This window comes from Pyxicephalus adspersus, chromosome 9, assembly GCF_032062135.1.
Source record: "Pyxicephalus adspersus chromosome 9, UCB_Pads_2.0, whole genome shotgun sequence".
In the NCBI taxonomy this organism is placed as follows: Eukaryota; Metazoa; Chordata; class Amphibia; order Anura; family Pyxicephalidae; genus Pyxicephalus; species Pyxicephalus adspersus.
In genome coordinates, this window is record NC_092866.1 from 11,032,388 (window position 1) to 11,049,899 (window position 17,512).

The 17,512-nt window shown below is 40.3% G+C and overlaps 1 protein-coding gene across 3 annotated transcripts in view; it reads left to right on the forward strand.

The window, feature by feature from the left end:
* The window catches only part of ZFHX3 (zinc finger homeobox 3), a 76,591-nt gene that overhangs the window by 28,619 nt on the left and 30,460 nt on the right, over nt 1-17,512 (forward strand). For all 3 annotated transcript variants that reach the window (XM_072422553.1, XM_072422555.1, XM_072422554.1), the window contains exon 3: nt 2,576-3,072. In XM_072422553.1, the coding sequence (XP_072278654.1) occupies nt 2,576-3,072 (497 nt within the window). The remainder of the gene's footprint in view (nt 1-2,575; nt 3,073-17,512) is intronic.

Sequence of the window (17,512 nt, forward strand, 5' to 3'; positions counted from 1 at the left end):
TAATTAGAAGCATGCTTGGTGAAATGCTGGTAAATTGCCATGCAAATATGTTTGACTGTTATTTTCTTTTGAAGTAATTGACAGAACCTCCTCTTATCTGTCTATAATGTGCATGTGTTACCTGCCTGTCAGTTGAGGCATCCCATCCCACAAAACAATAGGAGTAGTTTTATGACTTGCTTTTCATAAAATATATTCATTTATTCTATATTATGCATGCTATTTACCTATAAAGGACCCTTGTAGACTTTTAAAAGTGCTGAGACCTTTCTGGGTCACATCTTAGATGAGATGTAAGCAACCCCAGAAAACATAAAGTTGTCACACTGAGTACTGTCTCACTGTGATCACTTTTTTTTTCCCCTGACAATTACAAGTGAGGGTTCCTCTTTCATCTCAGGACCCAATCGGTACTGGTACAAAGGGAGTACCCTGTAAACAGAATATATTGTTTAGTGCAAATGAAACAAAGTATCAGCTAAATTGGTATCAACTAAAATCACCTAAAAGCCTAAATCAAAGATGGTAAAAAAAATTTTAGTGGCGCTACTCCCTTTTGCAGCGGTTACATGCTTGTTTGTTTTTAGTTAGTGCACAAATGAAACCGCAGTTTACTTAATTTATGCCAAGGCAGCCGTTGTTCTCCTTTGCTTTCTGAAAACAGATTGTATGTGAGCTCTCAGTGTCCTAACTCATAGTACAGGACTATTAGTCCTGCTTTGTAGGGACAACATTAGAACACCTCTAGAAAAAGGCTGTAAAGTTCCTGTTGTACAGAATGGCCTACAGGAGCAAAGGAATAAGGCAAGTAAAAATTCTTTACATCCTCCAGACCCCCCTCCCTTTGCCCAGATAAAAATATTTAACATATTTTACCCTGGCAGTGTGGAATAGCACTATTACAAACGTTTTCTTTTTTCTTCCCTTTAAAACGTTATAACCTGATATAAGCGAGCTCAGTAATGGCTTTTGACATAACAGTGTCTACCACAATCTAAAACTCCTTTCTTTTTTTTTTTTTTCTTTCCTATTTACACAACATTCTGCCATAGTTTACTAAGACCATTGAACCATGGAGAAACTAGGATCCTAGGCCTGCAGGGAAAGAAGATGGCAACTTGGCCACCGTGCTACTGAACCTTAGTGACATTTTTAGGGCAACTGCAGATTATACTTTGCTGTCCTATTTGATTCATCAGGGACTATTCTGGGATTCCTTTATAGACAGGGTTGGTATTTTAGTTATCTGAAAGCCCTGATGAACAGGATATGGTACGAGTCAGACTTCTAAACTGTTGTCCTCCCGCCAAGCCCTTTGCTGATTCTTATTAACTACAGATGGTAAACCCTCTGATATAGTCTCACTGTAGGTCATTGCTGTTATTTATGAATCCTCTTTATGAACAGACGCAAAAGTTTTACTTCAGGACTGCCTATGACGGAAAGGATTTGTTGAAATATATTGTTGCATTAGGTCGTTATAGCTGGGGTCTTAAATTGTGTTTCTGGACACTGTATGGTATGGTGTGTTTAAGGAAAAAATAAATTCTTTAGTGCCAGACAGATCCCAGAAGCTGCCAGACATTGTCTGCAAATGCTAAATAAAAACATGGAGAAAAAAAAAAACATAAAGATGCTTACTAACAGTCTTAAGACTGTTGTTAGTCGATCAATGTGCCCTTGCTTCCTATAGAGTACGTTCCCACCCAAAACAGATGAGGATGTCCCTGGGTTTTCCTGCTGGGGTGTTAATTTCTCTCATAGTGGAACCCACAGACATTCAAATTTAATTTAGGCTTCTATAGTAGTAATGTATCTGGCACACTGGCAAAGTGAAGCTACAGTTGTATTAAGGGTAAAAAGTCCCCTCTAGGTAATCTCAAAATTTGGCTAAGCTTATTGCACATCTTTAGCTACTATACACCCTATTATGTGCAGCGTTGCAGTAAAGGCTGCAGCCGCAGCATTCTTTTTTGCATATGAGGGTCACTAAAAGTCTCCAGAGATTATGCTTCATCTGCAAGAAATATTTATTCTTTGACATCAAGACCAATCTGTGCAGATTGATAGGTAAAGCAATGGGACAGCTGTCAAAAAACAGTATTTGCTTAAAAATTTCTTTCTTTTGCGAACATTGGGCTACAAAATAATATACAAAGGTAAGCTACCTTAAAATTACATATTGGACTTTTCTTTGTATATTTAGCTTATCTCTGTGAATGTCCAGATAGATACATCAATGTATTAAAGCTTAAAAGACATTCTCCTACCATAGAAGAGATGCAAGCCTAACACACTAACACCGAATCACCTTGCAGGTCATGTGATCTATTCCTGGCACAGGTCACTTAAATGCAAGTAGCTAAAAAGGAATCTTTGTAAAAGATTATTATTTTGCATGCTGATTTAAAGGAAAAGGTTAAGTTACCTTTAACAGACAGACCCATTCAGGATTTTTAATGGCTACTAGGTTTTACTGGCTGGTTCCTTAAATTGCTCGGATCAGTGCAAGCAAACCAGCCAGTGGTGAGTTTTCTTGCGTAATTCAACTTTGTCTTTCTCTTTCCTCTCTTAGTGGGTGGCGAGATCCCGTTGGACATGCGGTTGGGTGGTGGACAGCTGGTTTCAGAAGAGCTCATGAACCTGGGCGAGAGTTTTACGCAAACCAATGACCCATCCCTAAAACTCTTCCAGTGTGCCGTATGTAACCGTTTCACGACTGATAACTTGGACATGTTGGGTCTGCACATGGGGGCTGAACGCAGCCTACCAGAGGAGGAGTGGAAGTCTGTGGTGGGGGATTCTTACCAGTGCAATCTGTGTCGGTATAACACCCAACTGAAGGCCAACTTTCAGCTTCATTGCAAAACTGACAAACATGTACAGAAGTACCAGCTGGTGGCTCACATCAAAGAGGGGGGGAAAGCCAATGAGTGGAGGTTGAAGTGCGTTGCCATTGGCAATCCAGTACATCTGAAGTGCAATGCCTGTGACTATTACACCAACAGCCTGGAGAAGCTGCGTTTGCACACTGTGAATGCACGGCACGAGGCCAGCCTCAAGTTATACAAGGTAAGACATTATTGATCTCTAAACTCAAATGGGAACAATATTATTATACTTATGATTTTGTGTTTTCATCTATTAACCCTTTTTTGTCTTCCTGTGGGATGTGGAACTTGATGTTGAATGTTTGCTTTTCGAATCACAACTGGGTGTGATATTGCTATACAAAGGGTTCAAGATGGAAGGTTTGTGTGAGTGTGTGGCAGGATCACCAGTTGAAAGGTTGTCATTGGCTGGATCACCCATTAAAAAGAGAGAAAAAACAACTAAGGCGACTAAGTCTAAGGACTAGTAAGCTGAAATATATTACATTTTCGGTCTTTGATTTAGATGGACATCATCGTCAGCAGTTTATTTTGATTCTACTTGTGATTGCAGTACAAATAATGCTACTGCCAGGTTGCTGGAATTTTGTATTTATAATAATGAAATTTATGTGTTTTCTGTCCTCAAGTCTAAAAACTGTACGAATCCGAATGTGGAGGTGTTGGCCCTTAGATTAAATCCAAAGCTTGCATTTCTTTGTGTGTGTGTATATATATATATATATATATATATATATATATATATATATATATATATATATATATATATATATATATATATATAATTAGTCTCATTCCTCCAGTGATCATACTCTGGACTTAAATTGCCCTGGATTTTGATGTTTCACCACTTCCCGGCTGCTGGTTGTCACCCAGAAATTGTTCCTTCCACTGCTTTGCTTGTATTTGCAGACAGGTTTCCTTTGCTTCTCTGGAAAGGACTCTTCTGTTAGCTTACATTCCCACCACCACCCCCATCCCACTTGTCGTGGGTTTTGGTTCTCTAACCATCTAAGCAGTGAACATCCCGTAAATAGCCTCTTGCTCGCCCCATAGAATTCCTCCAGACGCTAATATTGATTTTTTCACTGGACTTAAAGCCTTACCCTCCTCTCTAATCATTCCATAATGGCTTTAGTATGAATGGTCAGGTACAGTTCCCCATAAATCTTGGTCGGCTCATTCACTTACCCTTCCACACATGCATATACTCTGTGCACGCTAACATTTCCTATCTCCATCTTTATCTCTATTCCAGTCTATGCACTCTATTTAATGGGAATGTCAGAGTGCAGCTCATCCACCGCTCCCCCTGACACTCATACCGCAGCGCAGCCAGGGAGCCAATGCTGTGAGCGAGAACGGTCCTCAGGCCAGCAGTTCAGAGGCGAGGTGGACTGAGGTCGATTGCATGTTATGTTTCCTCTTGCAAATGTAATCCATTAGACTGGCACATCTCTAATCAGGTTAGAGCAGAGTTAAATGCGTATAATCATCTTCTTGACTGTCACAAACACAGAAAACGCCGCCCAATGCCAAAACAGTATCCAGGAGTGAAAATGACAGGCCTTTGTCTCGTTAGGGGCCAGAGCCCATGTGGTAGTCTGGAAATGCGATTTAGCGATAGTGAAGGAACTGCAATCTGGTTTTGCTTAAAGGTGAATATTGAATAACTTGGCTTTCATCCCTGTATGGTCTCTGAGAGCATATAGCTTGCTAATGACTTGGTTGATTGGCCTTTTTTCTTTGCTGACCGGTTCATCAGGAAAAATGCTTAAGTGAGCCGGCTATTTTAACCCCACACAGGGATCAGAGAAGTGAAATTCTTTTGCTGCAAGCTTCCATTTAGCTACTGCGATACAATTGCACAATTTCAGAGTTTACCTTTGCAAAGATCCCAGTTTAGATAAAACAAGACTGCAGAGGCCTAGTTCCTCAGCACAGACAGTTGCTAAAGTGTTTATTTAGGCATTAACTAAATTTACCCCCAAACCTCCTGCTCCCCCTCAGTGTATGTCCCTGTATTTTACTTGCCTGTAGCTAGAAACAGATTTTTATACTCCCAAGTATTATTCCCAGGACAGTACTTCTCTTGCAGGGGCATCTGCTGGCATCTTCGCTCTATTATATATTTATCTCTATCTATCTCTATTATTGTAAGCATACACCCCAAAACGACATCTAGCCCAAAGCCTTTTCCTTACACTCTGTTTAGGGGCCGGATCTTTTTGTCAAGGCAGCCATATAGTTTTACTAGGAAGGAAATTGTATGTATGTACAGTGCCGGAGGTAAGACTAGTGGTTAGTATGGTTTTTCTGCCTAAAATATCTTATAGTCTTCGTAACCAGTCCACAGTAGTAAAATAAAATGTGCTGGTCCAAATATAGAAAGCAAAACGCGGAGTCCCTAAAACATTTCAGCTGCTGCTCAGTTGTGTTATTGTTGTCAGCTGAACCATACCTTCTCTGTATGCATTATTCATAAATTCACTGGACCTAAAGTAACTCCTGTGTTCATATACCCCATTATACAAAGTAAATTTGTAATGAACTCTTTAACTATTTGGAAATTACTTGGGATATTTTTTTTTTAATTGAAAAGCCTGTACAATGTAAAAGTCGGGGTACATGGCTCAGTAAATGCCATATATAGTTGTTCGGACCAGCAATGACCAATCAAGAAGATTGATTCATTACTTTTAGACTTGTCCAAATATTTCTGAAACAGATCTATCTGATAAGCGGAGAATTACACAACTCAGGAATTCCATCAGTTGTGATTTTTGCTTAAGAGAATCAAAAAATTGCCAGTCTGCCAGTTCTTCAGGCTGATTCACTCAATTTATCTCCCCATCTATTGTGTGATACTTCCCCCCCACTTCCTAGATTGTAAGCTCTTCAGGGCAGGGTCCTCTCCTCCTCCTGTGTAACTGTCTGTCTGCCATTCGAAATCTCTATTTATTGTACAGTGTTGCGTAATATGTTGGCGCTATACAAATACTGTTTAATAATAATAATAGTCTTGGCCGCCAGGCTTATAAGTTTGTTGACCACAGCATTAGAACCCAATTCAGTACATCGGTGCAAAGTGGCACAAGGGGTAGTGAAGTACAATCTCCAATCATATTTCTGGCATAGCACAATGGACGATCAAATCTCATTGGCTGGTTTGACTTTTGTAAATATTAATAAAGAGCAAGTCTATAATGGAAATAATACAGGCCAATCAGAGCAACCAGTTTCCTTTTCTGGTCCTGTAGTGCCAAGCCCAGAAATGCTACAAAAAAGACAGGTAGTTGGAAAGCATTGCTGTAGATAGATATATAATGGAACCTTGGGCATTCCGTATAAGAAGTCTTTCCTGTTTTGAGCGGTCCTTTGTAACCAAGCCTGATTATTTTATGTTGGAAGCATGCCAAGGAGATGCCCTGCTCTGTGCCTGTTTGATCACTGTCTGCTTGATTCTCTGGTCATTCACAGTTTATCTTGGTGATGTCTGCTTCCTCTCCCTCGGGCACACACAACTGTCTGCAATTTAAGACTAATTTTATAAAGGTGCATTTGCAGCCAATACAGACTTGGCTGTTGTGTCTGTTTCATCAACTGTACGTTTATTTATATATTGTTTACAGCAGCCAATCATTTTCTTGCTTTTCATTTTTTTTTCTTTAAGATTAAGGTACAGCTAGATTAATAATAGTAAAGGTAGAATTCTTCTATATGAATCGCCGTCTGTCCTTTGCCATTGTAATGTATCTGTTTGTCAGGACACTGACATGCCAGATACATTAGAGTCGTCTTTCTATGTCTGTGGTTTACAAAAATTTGCAAGTGAAGGTTTTGTAACTTGTAGTATCAATCCATGTTTTTTATTAGGTAATTTCTTATATGGATAGGGTGTAATGTATTCATAGACCTGGGCCTAGTCATACAAGTCGGCATACTACACTCGATAGCGGTAGTTGGTTTTGGACTTTTCTACAATGAAGACTTTTTGCTAATTAGTAAATTGCCTCCTTCAGTTTTAATGACTGTCAGGACATACCCCAGTGTTAATAGCCCCAGGGATTCCTTAGTCACCCTTGTTTTTAATTCATTATTGTGTCAAGACAGTTGCTGATTGTACAAACTGAAGAAGCTACCTGTGATCACAACCAAAACATACAACAAAACAAGTCCAGTTGAATACAACAAAATACATCTCGCTATACATTGACTTGGTTAAATGAAATCCATCACAGCCCTGAGAATGGCATTACAAGGCTGCTTATTATACGCATACCAAGGTTGTCTGACATCCATAACCTCTATATGTCCTAGGTCAGGCCAAGGTAATTGTGTACAGGTTTGAGTCTGCCGTGATATCCTGAGATCTGATGATTTCTAATTACAAACCCTGATCTCTATAGGACGGCTAGCTTTGAAATCCTATCCAGGCCCATGTAAAGGGCAACCCAGTAGTTTGATTCAGGTCGATCCAGGCCACTTCCAGGTCCCGTAAGCAATGACAAAGTCACTGTTGATGTGTTGATTCAGCATAATTGATGCAGCCCCATTTCCCACAGCTGATGAAGATTAGAGGAGCCTAGTTTAACAGTCTCATTTTTTTTTTCTGGTCCCAAAGCACACTTGTTTTAATGTGTTTCAGTTAATGAGGTAAAGGAGGAGGAGGAGGTTACGCTGAATGTATGCAGGCTGTTCCGCCTTCGAGTCTCAACTTGTGCCACATTCCATTAACTGCAGAGGCTACTATTCCCTCTGACGGTGGCCAAGGCATGTGAGGGGTGCAGGCTGAACGACCAGGAGTATAATTAACATTTTTTGCACACTCTGTAGTGTTTGTGGTACCCCGGAGTTGTGCCAAGCAGTGTATGACTTTTCAGAAGAACTAAAAGTCCCACAACATCTTGCTAGTTGAGATATGTAATTCTACAGAGGAGCCTTCAGCTACCTCCCACACAAGCCAAAAAGTGATGGGACCTTAGCTAGTGACTGGCAAAATGTAATAGGATTTATACTGAGCATCTAGTTGGCTCACTAGATGTCTGCCTGTACAATTGTTTTAATAAATATAGGGCTGCAAGGTGATTGCAGAGCTACAATTCCCAGCTTGCCATATTGGTCTTCTATTGCAAAAGCAAACAACCTGTAGTTCTGCCAGGGCTACAAATTCCATAGGCCTTGAGGCCCTCTCACTTTATGGCTTCTTTGCAAGGTGCCCAATGGCTCTTAAGCTAAGGCAGAACTACAGATCTCAGCATAGCCAGCTTTCCAGTGGTTTTGTCAGTGCCTGGTCTCTGCAGCTACATTAGAAAACTTAGAACTGCATGGTAGTTGTTGGACTATGACATTAACAACATGCCATGTCAGACTTCCACTGCATACCCTAGGCCTTCATAAAAGCACTCCATGGTTTCCAGGCATGCTGGGATCCATAGTTCACAGCAGTGGGAAAGCCACAGATTCCCTACATCCGCCATAGGAATCGTGGAGCGACAAGCCACAGTCCTTCGGGAACTCGTCTGACAGATAGGCAAGTCAGATCTAACAAAATGCAGGCGCTGAAGCTGGCAGCTTGCAGCCATATGGGGAGCTTCTGTTTGTCTAGTGGGGAAGCCGTAGTGTCGGCTCTCACCATATAATGGGCCGTCTCAGCTACAAGTGAAAGCTGTTATCTCTGCCCTGGCACGGCTCCAGTCCCCCTGGCACATGCCGGCTGACAGCTCACAACGGCACATGATGCTTTTTCCCCAAGGCAAAGCCACCGTTGGTTTAAGTAGGCATTAAACAATTACCCAGCCTTTAGTTCTCCTCACCTTCCGCAGATTGGCTCTATAAATTGTCAGCCTGCTGACATTTTAATGTGAATTATGTCATGTGGTATCCCCTTTGATTTCAACATGCCTCAGTTTGTAAATACACGAGGCACTCAAAGGCTTGTGGTTAGTGTACACACAGTAGGCCTCAGGGTTTTTGGTGGGGAGCAAGAACAAAATGGTCCTCTCTCTCTCTCGCTTGTCTCTGTGACTGGCTATGGACTTACTGGCTTCTGCCTTACAGACACACTGTGCAATTTTGGTCTTGCCTGTGTCTAGCTGCTAGCTGGGCTGTCGAACGAAGCTTCTAATCCCCCAAAGCTGCTTAGCTCGTGTCTGTTTTATAATAAATATTGAAAGTTGGGTGTGATTTTTTTTTTTCTGTTTGTTCCAACTCACATCCCTCCCTTCTGTCACTCGCAGATAAAAGAGCAAGTGCAGATTTTTGCAGATTTGTGTTAAAGAGATTGTCGCATGTGGAGTGAGATCACAGTATCAGAAAATCTAGACTTCACTCCTACTGTAAACATACAAAACTAAAATCCATCAACTTTTGACCCATTAAACGCTTTACAAAAAGTTACTGCAATTTAGCACCTCCTGGCATAGCAGCTCTAGATGCAGAAAATATTAAAAATAACTTTTTATACTGATATTAGCATTTGAGCTTTTGGGGTGTTTTTTCTTAGGTCAATTAAGTGTCCTCTACCTCTTTGTGGAGGTAATGTCTAAGTCAACACATTGTAGGGTATATTGAAAAGAAATTAAGAGAAAGACAGGGGTTTGTGACTTAAAGAATAATTATGTATTGATAACATAGATTCATACATAATTAGACAGCAATCATAATTTATATCATCAGTTCTTTTGTATTGGCACAGAATTAAGATATTACTGCTAGACAAAATATCGCTAACGTATATCTTTGAATTATTGTTTGGTTCCCTACGCATTTCACCTAGTAGGCTTCCTCAGGGTTATGTTGAGACTGACGGTGTTTGGATGGACAGTAGGTCAGTTATAAAACCACAAGAATTGTTATCTATCCAGCGGATGCTTTTGCAACCCCAATGGTGAATAAAGAGAAACTTATCCCAAAAGTCCCTAAAACAAAAAAAATCCACTTACCTTCAGTCTGATCCATCCGGAGGTTCTTCATCCTGTCCCCGTGTTGTCCCGGCATCCATACCAAGCCGGCGCCGCCATCTTCATCTCTTCTTACATTTTCTTCATCCTACATCACCGGACCCAAGCACGAGATCGGGTGATGTAGGATGAAAAAAACAATTTGTCGATCTCAATGTGCATGCGTGAGTTTGTCAAATTTTTTTTCCCCCACGAAGATGCTCAGGCATGCACAGAAGGAGCACCCAGGAGCCTCCCAGGATGCCTGTCGTAGGTATCTTGGGAGGCTTTGCGCTCCCATTCATTCTCCATTGCCTAGGTGGTTGAGAATTAGAGGGTGATGCTGCACCTTTTTTTGCACTGAAAAAACAAAAAGAATTTTTACTTATCATAAAAGGGGTTGTCTACTCTTTTTATGTAAAGTGACATTTCTGATTTTAGGTATGCTTTAAAGTAGATTAAGTTTTATCTTCTAATATGTTATAGTTAGTTGTAAAGATTCAGTCTATTTAATGGTGTCCGAATTCTTCCTAATATGAACAGCCTGGGGTATTTTTTTTTTATTTCTTTACCATCTTTTTTTCCCCTCAGGTTCTTAATGGGTTAATATTTGGTAGGTTAATGGGTCTTCTCCCTTTTGTATTGTTTGGAGCCTCTTCTGTTCCAGATCTGTTCAGGCTTGTCATTAGACTTGGGAATACGCCTAACAGTCTGGTCATTGCATGGTCATTTAAGATGTGAGCTCCGAGCCTGCTCTACCTTTGTGTGTGGTTTGTTTTTTTTGTTTTTTCTTGTGGGGGGTTTCTTTTTAGTATAATTGTCAATTTCTGTTCCCTTTTCATTTTTCCTGAGCTTCAGCTTGTGCTTTTGTGCTACCCTGCTCCAGCGGCCTGGCCTGTTGTTTATGTATATGTCCATAAGCATTACCTATTTCTTACTTACCCCAGCTGGGACATTGCCAGCTGGCTGTCAGGAGGTTGCTAGGAAACATGCAGGCCTCTTTGCCGTTTCCTAAGGACAAGGCCCCGACTTGGCACTATGAGGCCTAAAAACAGCACGCATCAAAGCTAACACAATAGAGACAAGTAGGAGGCTGTGACCCCCAGCCTCATCCTCTCGTACCCTCCTCCCCTCACACTACAGGCTCTCTATGCATCCAGGCTTCTTGGAAATTAATCTCCCTGAATCTGTGGCAGAGGTAGCAGATGTCCGTACAAGGTTGAACTTTCATTTCTGGTTCAGTTTTGTCCATCCTGTGATGTTTGGATTGAGGAAAGGGGAATGCTCTAATCTCTTTGTAACATGCTCAAACAACACTAGGCTGCGTTGTGTTTTTATTCCACACTTTTATCCTTGTAGGACACTTCAGCAAAACTTCAGAAGTCCTAAGCGGTTTTATTCTTGCACATTTTTTTGTATACTCCCAAGTAAATTTGCAGGGACTGTTCACATGTTTAAGGTAGCTTCTTGAACTTTTATTGAGTTGCCAGTCAGATACTATCTTGTACTAGGCTTTCGCTACCACTTTTAGGCCTTTAGTTAGCTTTGGTTGCTTTGTTTCCAAAGAAGCGTGGGACCCACCGGTGAGGATAGAGAGACGCCCACTCTTGGGATGCAACCTGGAATAGCATTGATAAATGTTCTCCTCACTTCCAAGCACAATTAACATGAGAAGAAGGCAACCCAAGGTGGAGCTAATTTGGGACAGTATTGTTTTCTGTTAATCTATTTTGTTTTCCTGTCCCGGGAGGGGATAGGCGTAATGCTTAGTGAAGCATACATAAACTGCAAGCTCATTAAGAGACGGTCTGTTTATCAGCCTGTACTAAAAGCCCAATGCACAGGCTCAGGCAGCTAGTAGCGCATGTTCCCTCTGGGCTTCGGCCCCTCCTCATTAAGTCAGTCCCGGCTATTGATTGGGAAGCCGTGTTTGAAGGAGTCTTACTTACTCCATGCATTATCTTGACAGATTGATCAGACCTGATTGAGAACCTCTTAAAGGAACGAGCAGCCGTAATGGGAAAGTTGGACTCTGTCATCCGTTAGGGTGATTCTGGGAGCGAGAAGAACAAGCTGACATCGTGGAGCAATTGTATTTACAATTAACATGGCTGAAAACGATTGGCTGTATTGATTCCCCTTCCTGCAATTACATATCCATTGTTTACATTCCAGCACTTCAGTTATAAAAAGGAAATCCAATAATTATTGCATTATTTAAAGTTAAAGTGCCACAGAGTTTGCCTGCCGTGTGGAGTGTTTTGATTTACTGATCGCTGTGCTCCGAGCCCGGGCTCTTAATCTGAAAGTCAAACGAAATTGTCTTTTAATGAGGCTAAAAATATTAAAACTTTAGATGTCTCTGTTTGACCATTTGTCCTTTTGGTTTGAATTTGAATAATGATATCATTGACCATTGTCCTGGAGCTTGCTGCAGGTTCCAAGGGCTGTGACTGGGTGACCTGTATTTGATATATGTCTGAGTGCCGATCCCTAAGGAGAGTGGACACCTGGCTCTTAGAGAAATGTTCCCTTCCTTCAGTGCTAAGTAAAAGGAGAATAATTTAGGTTACTATATTTAAAACTTAATGCTGGCCAGGGGAACCCCCGTCTCTAACATTTATTACCCCCTTCTAAAAATGTATTATAATGTATTGCAGAAGGATGGTGGAAGCTAACTCAGAGTGTGTGGTTATGTTTACTAGTAAGTAGTCCATTAGTAAGGAATGAGTCTCTAAAATTGAAAAAATGTCTTTTTCTTTTATTTCATTGTTCATGTATAAGTAGAATAAGATTATATAACTGAAAAATTATGTAACTGGAAACCTGAATGTGTTGTGAGAATGCAGGGAGGGTGGGGCAGTTTTGCTACATCCAGCAAGATTACTGTAAAAATTTTGTATTCAGTTCAACTGCCGTGCAATTCCATCACTCAGTACCTCTGCTTCAGAGATGTATTCCCTAGAAGAATTCATTAATTAATATCCACCTCGGCTCAGAATTGTGTAAAAGTATTAGTGTGCAGCAGACTATCCGGATCTTAAATTTCAGGTATTACAAAAAATTTCTCTGCAGAGCCCTGTTGAAGGGTCTAAATCTGCATGATGGGTGCACACTGGCAATTGTGAAATTGGACTACTAAGATCTCTTATGCTTGCTCCTGAATACATACAGGCTATCTCTATATATGCAGGTGCAAGCAGTGGACAATCCCACAATATTGGAGCATTGCATTACACTTCATTGGTATATGTGTGCTGAGGAATAAATTGCTAACAATCACCAGTGACGATTAAATCTTAGCCATTGAAGATGCATGATTGTACTTCCAGCAGGGGTTTCTGAAACTCAATACCAACTCCTTTAGCAAACTCCTATGTGATTCACTTGTGTATTTAGCTTTAAGCCACAACAGAAGTGATGAGTTTGTATTATTGAAGGCCGGCCTTGAGGAGGATCCTCTGCTGTGCACTTGGCTAACTTGTTGCAATGTTAACAAGTGTGCTTCCAGATTGTTTTCTTTATATAATGTTGGCCTTGCTGACCTGTGGTTACTTGTTAGAGCTCCACTGCTGTGGAATTATAGATGAAACCGAGTTAATCCTTCCAGAAACCCTCTTTGTCAGTAATGACTGCTAGAACTGCAAGGGCTTTCTGATATATTAGTCTGGATCTTGTCAGCCTGCGTTTGGATTGACTCCCTTTTAAAGTTTCAGAGATGCGTTAAATTATTGACACTTATTGAGCATGACTTGTTTAGTGGTTTGTCCGTGTAACCTTTATAAATAGCCAAATAATCCCTGTAGTTTATCTCAAATATTCCAGAGGGAGTCTGGTGTAAGAATTCTTCAAAACATAAAGTAGAATTCCAGGGAAAGTTTTCAAGTTGGAGAATAGAATACCCACTTGTCTTTTCTTCCATTGGTAAATTATACAACTAAAGTTAGCAAACATCAGGTTTAAGACTGGCTTTACAGCTTTGTGTGGTACTAGGTGACACAATGTTGTCATTTCTTTAGAATGGCATCTTAAGCCACTAGGAGAGCTTTCTAAATATATATATTGCATTTTGCATTTGAGTAATGGTCGCAAGGTGTCCTAAATGCCAGGGCTTTTATACAAGGCTGGAGGTGTTTGTCCTGTTATCTAGGAGACGAAACAATCATGTGATATCCCGAAACGATATAACTGAGAGAGAGTGGAAAATAAATTTTCAGAGTTAGCCTGCCTGAAAATGCTAAGTGCACAAAGGGATGCTTATAATTCACAGCCTGAATACCTAGACATCTGGTGGGCTTATGTGACTCATGCTTCGCGTTAAAGATATTTAGAAACTCAAACCATACTTTTTCATCATATAAAGATGGGAAGCATGTGGTCCCCTTGTTATGAAGGGAGTTAAGCGTACTTTCCATGGTCTAATACTTTCATTTCCACCTACAAAGTAGCCGTAGAAAGTGAAGTTTGGCTTTTTTTATATATATATATATATATATATATATATATATATATATATATATATATATATATATATATACAGACATAAAATTACTGCTGATTTGATTCTACACTGCTGAATAGGTCAGACTAAACGTGGCTACCTTATTGTTTGTATGGATTTTGTTTCAATCATTTTGTGAATATGGAATGCATTGTAAAAAAACATGGCTTGAATACGTCTTAATTTGCTCTTGACTCTGGTAGACCTTGGATGGTATTAAAGACATATGACTATGGTAGGGACATTAGATTGTGAGCTCCTTTGAGGGGCAGCTAGTTGCATGACTATGGACTTTGTACAGCACTGCATAATATGTAGGCGCTATATATATAAATATTAGGTAATAATATTGTTGTCGGGTATACAGTTTACTGTACAAAAAACTTTCAGCGAGCATGTGTTTGGGAGAGGCATTCCCTACATTTGCTGCCTGATTGGGACAATAAAATCTGGTCCTGCAATATCATATGGTTGTTGGGGGTTCTGCAGATCCTTGTAAATATAACTTTTTTCCCACTTGACACAAAGGTCATTGACCTGTCACCTGTTTTATGTTATTTCTAGTAGTTTAGCAGCAAAGGGTACCTATATGATATTTAGCTTTGAGGTGTAGGATTTAGAGGAAGGGGGTAGGTGGTTACGTGAACTGATGAAGAACATCTAACAGTGGTAAGGAGATCCAATCCCCTCCTATACTTTGCCAGGAAATTCCAGTCTTGTCTGCAGGTGGTGGAGTGCTGGAGATGTAAGCGGCCATGGACATGTATGCACTGTTTGGAGCTGGGCTGGAAGGACATCTGCTTTCACATAACTCTTTCATTAAAGAGATGGATTCTCCAGCTGAAGAGTATGTGATTTATGACCTGAGGTTGCAGAGATCTGAAAGAAGCTGAGAAAGGGGGCCTCTGAGTTTTCTGGACTAGAGAAAAGGAGGTGGGGGGGGGAAGCGGAGAGAGTTATATATATTCTGCAGATAGAATTAATACATTCCAGACATCCAAACAGGTTTTGTAAACAAATGGTTGTACCAGTCTCAGTTCTTCCCAGGGCTGTTAATATCTTTTACTGGTATTCACGGCAAACTACAACCCGTTGTATTCATTAACTGTTGCTGAAAATTTTGCACTTTGTAAATGTTACACCTAGGTGCAAATATACAGTGAACTCTGGCAATTAGTGTAGTATGTTTTTTTTGTAGCAGTAATGTACAAGGGCGGTGCTTTTTATCAGGGCAAATTCACACCTCAATGTTAGGTTAGAGTTAATGAACTTTGCAGAACCTCTTCTACCCCCCTTCTCTGGGGAGAGATGGGACTGGTACTTTGTGTACTGTATTTGTTTTTCTTAAACCTGGAAAAAAATGAATGATGCCATTGCTGATGTTTCAATGAAAAAAAGCTAAGTGCATGACTCCTAGGTAGACCTTGCGTCAATTGTTTTGGCCGCTGACCCACTTAAATGCAGACATGAGCTTAATAGACAAGTAGCATCTCACTACTGGATCTCTGATGTCAAATGCTTGGTTTCTTAAAGTGACCAAAACCTCTTCTGACATTTGGCAGCATCACATACATCAAAATTAGAACATGCTGCGTCACTGCTTCATATGGAAGCCAGCAAACAACATGATAAACAGATAAGTTCTTAGGAGATGGACCGCCACATATTCTTTCATTGCAAAGAATAATGAAAGGTTTTAGGTAGTTGCAACAATCTTTAAAAAATACTTTGGATGCTTTTTCATGAAAGCTGCAGCAAATTTACAAACCGCAGGGGAGTCATGAGTTCATAGTCACCGTTTTGTCATTTGTTTGTGCTGGGCAGGGGAGGTGACCTGTATATATTCATTGAAAAGTCAGATCGGCCTGGCCTTGCTATCTGGTCTGGGAGGGCTGTATAAATCTTACAGATGGCTGAACAGAATTACAAATTTGATGGCATGTTATATGGCTTCCATATATGTATTCCAACTGTGTATTTACCAATTTTCCTAGAATTACCTTTAATGCCTATTACAAACCTATAAACACATATACACTGCAACTGAATAACCCTTTGTATCATCTTTATAAGATGTTTAGAGGTATGTCCCTTTTTCCAGTGAATTAATGAGCTATCTGGTGCCGGTATTGTACGTGTGTGATGGGTCAGCTGTATATGGTCTGTCTAGTTCTGGATGTGATTTTGCGGTTTGGCACAAAAGCACGGACAGAATTGTGTGCAATGGCCGACCTCCTCCCTGGAGTATTCCCTGCCTTCCATCAGAATGTTCTTCTGTCTGTTCTGTTTTTAAAGTGGTGCTTCAGCTAAACTTGATCAATATTTTGCTTTCCATGCGTGAAGAACCAGATGTTAGAAGTTTCCTATTGTTGCAGGGGAAAAAAAAGGCCCCACAAGCTTTCTAGCAATCAATATGCTGACACATGTGCCGATGGCATCCCTTCATTCTGCCAGCAAAATATCTGTATACTTCATTTTAACTATTTGGCAATGGTGACCCATAAAAAATATTGTGCCAGCCTTTTACTGCATCAGTTTGGAAAGGCTGGATATTTTTTCAAGAGGAATGGCTTTTGAAGTAATTAATTACCACCAATTATCACTACTTTGCTTGCTTCAGGAGAGCAGCTAATCCGCAGGCCAATACTGGGCACTTGTGAAAATGTGTGACGTCTCCACTGCTGCAGCGCTGACAGCTTGTAGTGCATGTAAACCTAACCAGGAACTTCTTGTATTTTCTCCCTTTTTGGCCTACAAAATTTTTCAAAAAGTTATATAGTATGTAATAGAGTGTGTAACTTCCATTGTTAAAATGAAGTCTCAAGCAGTGCCATCACTCCTGGTCAGTTTATCTCTGAGAGCTACACAATACTTTCCATTTAAATCCGGAACCCCTAGCAACCTCTGGAGGAACCCTAGGGTTTCTCAAATCTTAGGTTTCTCAACTAGGGTTCCTCCAGAGGTTGCTAGGGGTTCCGGATTTAAATTGAAAGTTTAGCACGACTTTGAAGTTTGCAGAGATATGTTTTGTGTTTATTTGGGATTTATTTATATAATGTGTGTCATTTATATATATAATGTGTCATATTTTTTTGGATCTGTCATTTGCAACCCCTATTTAATGTACAGCAATGCGTAATATGTTGGTGCTTTATAAATACAGTTTATTAATAAGGTGA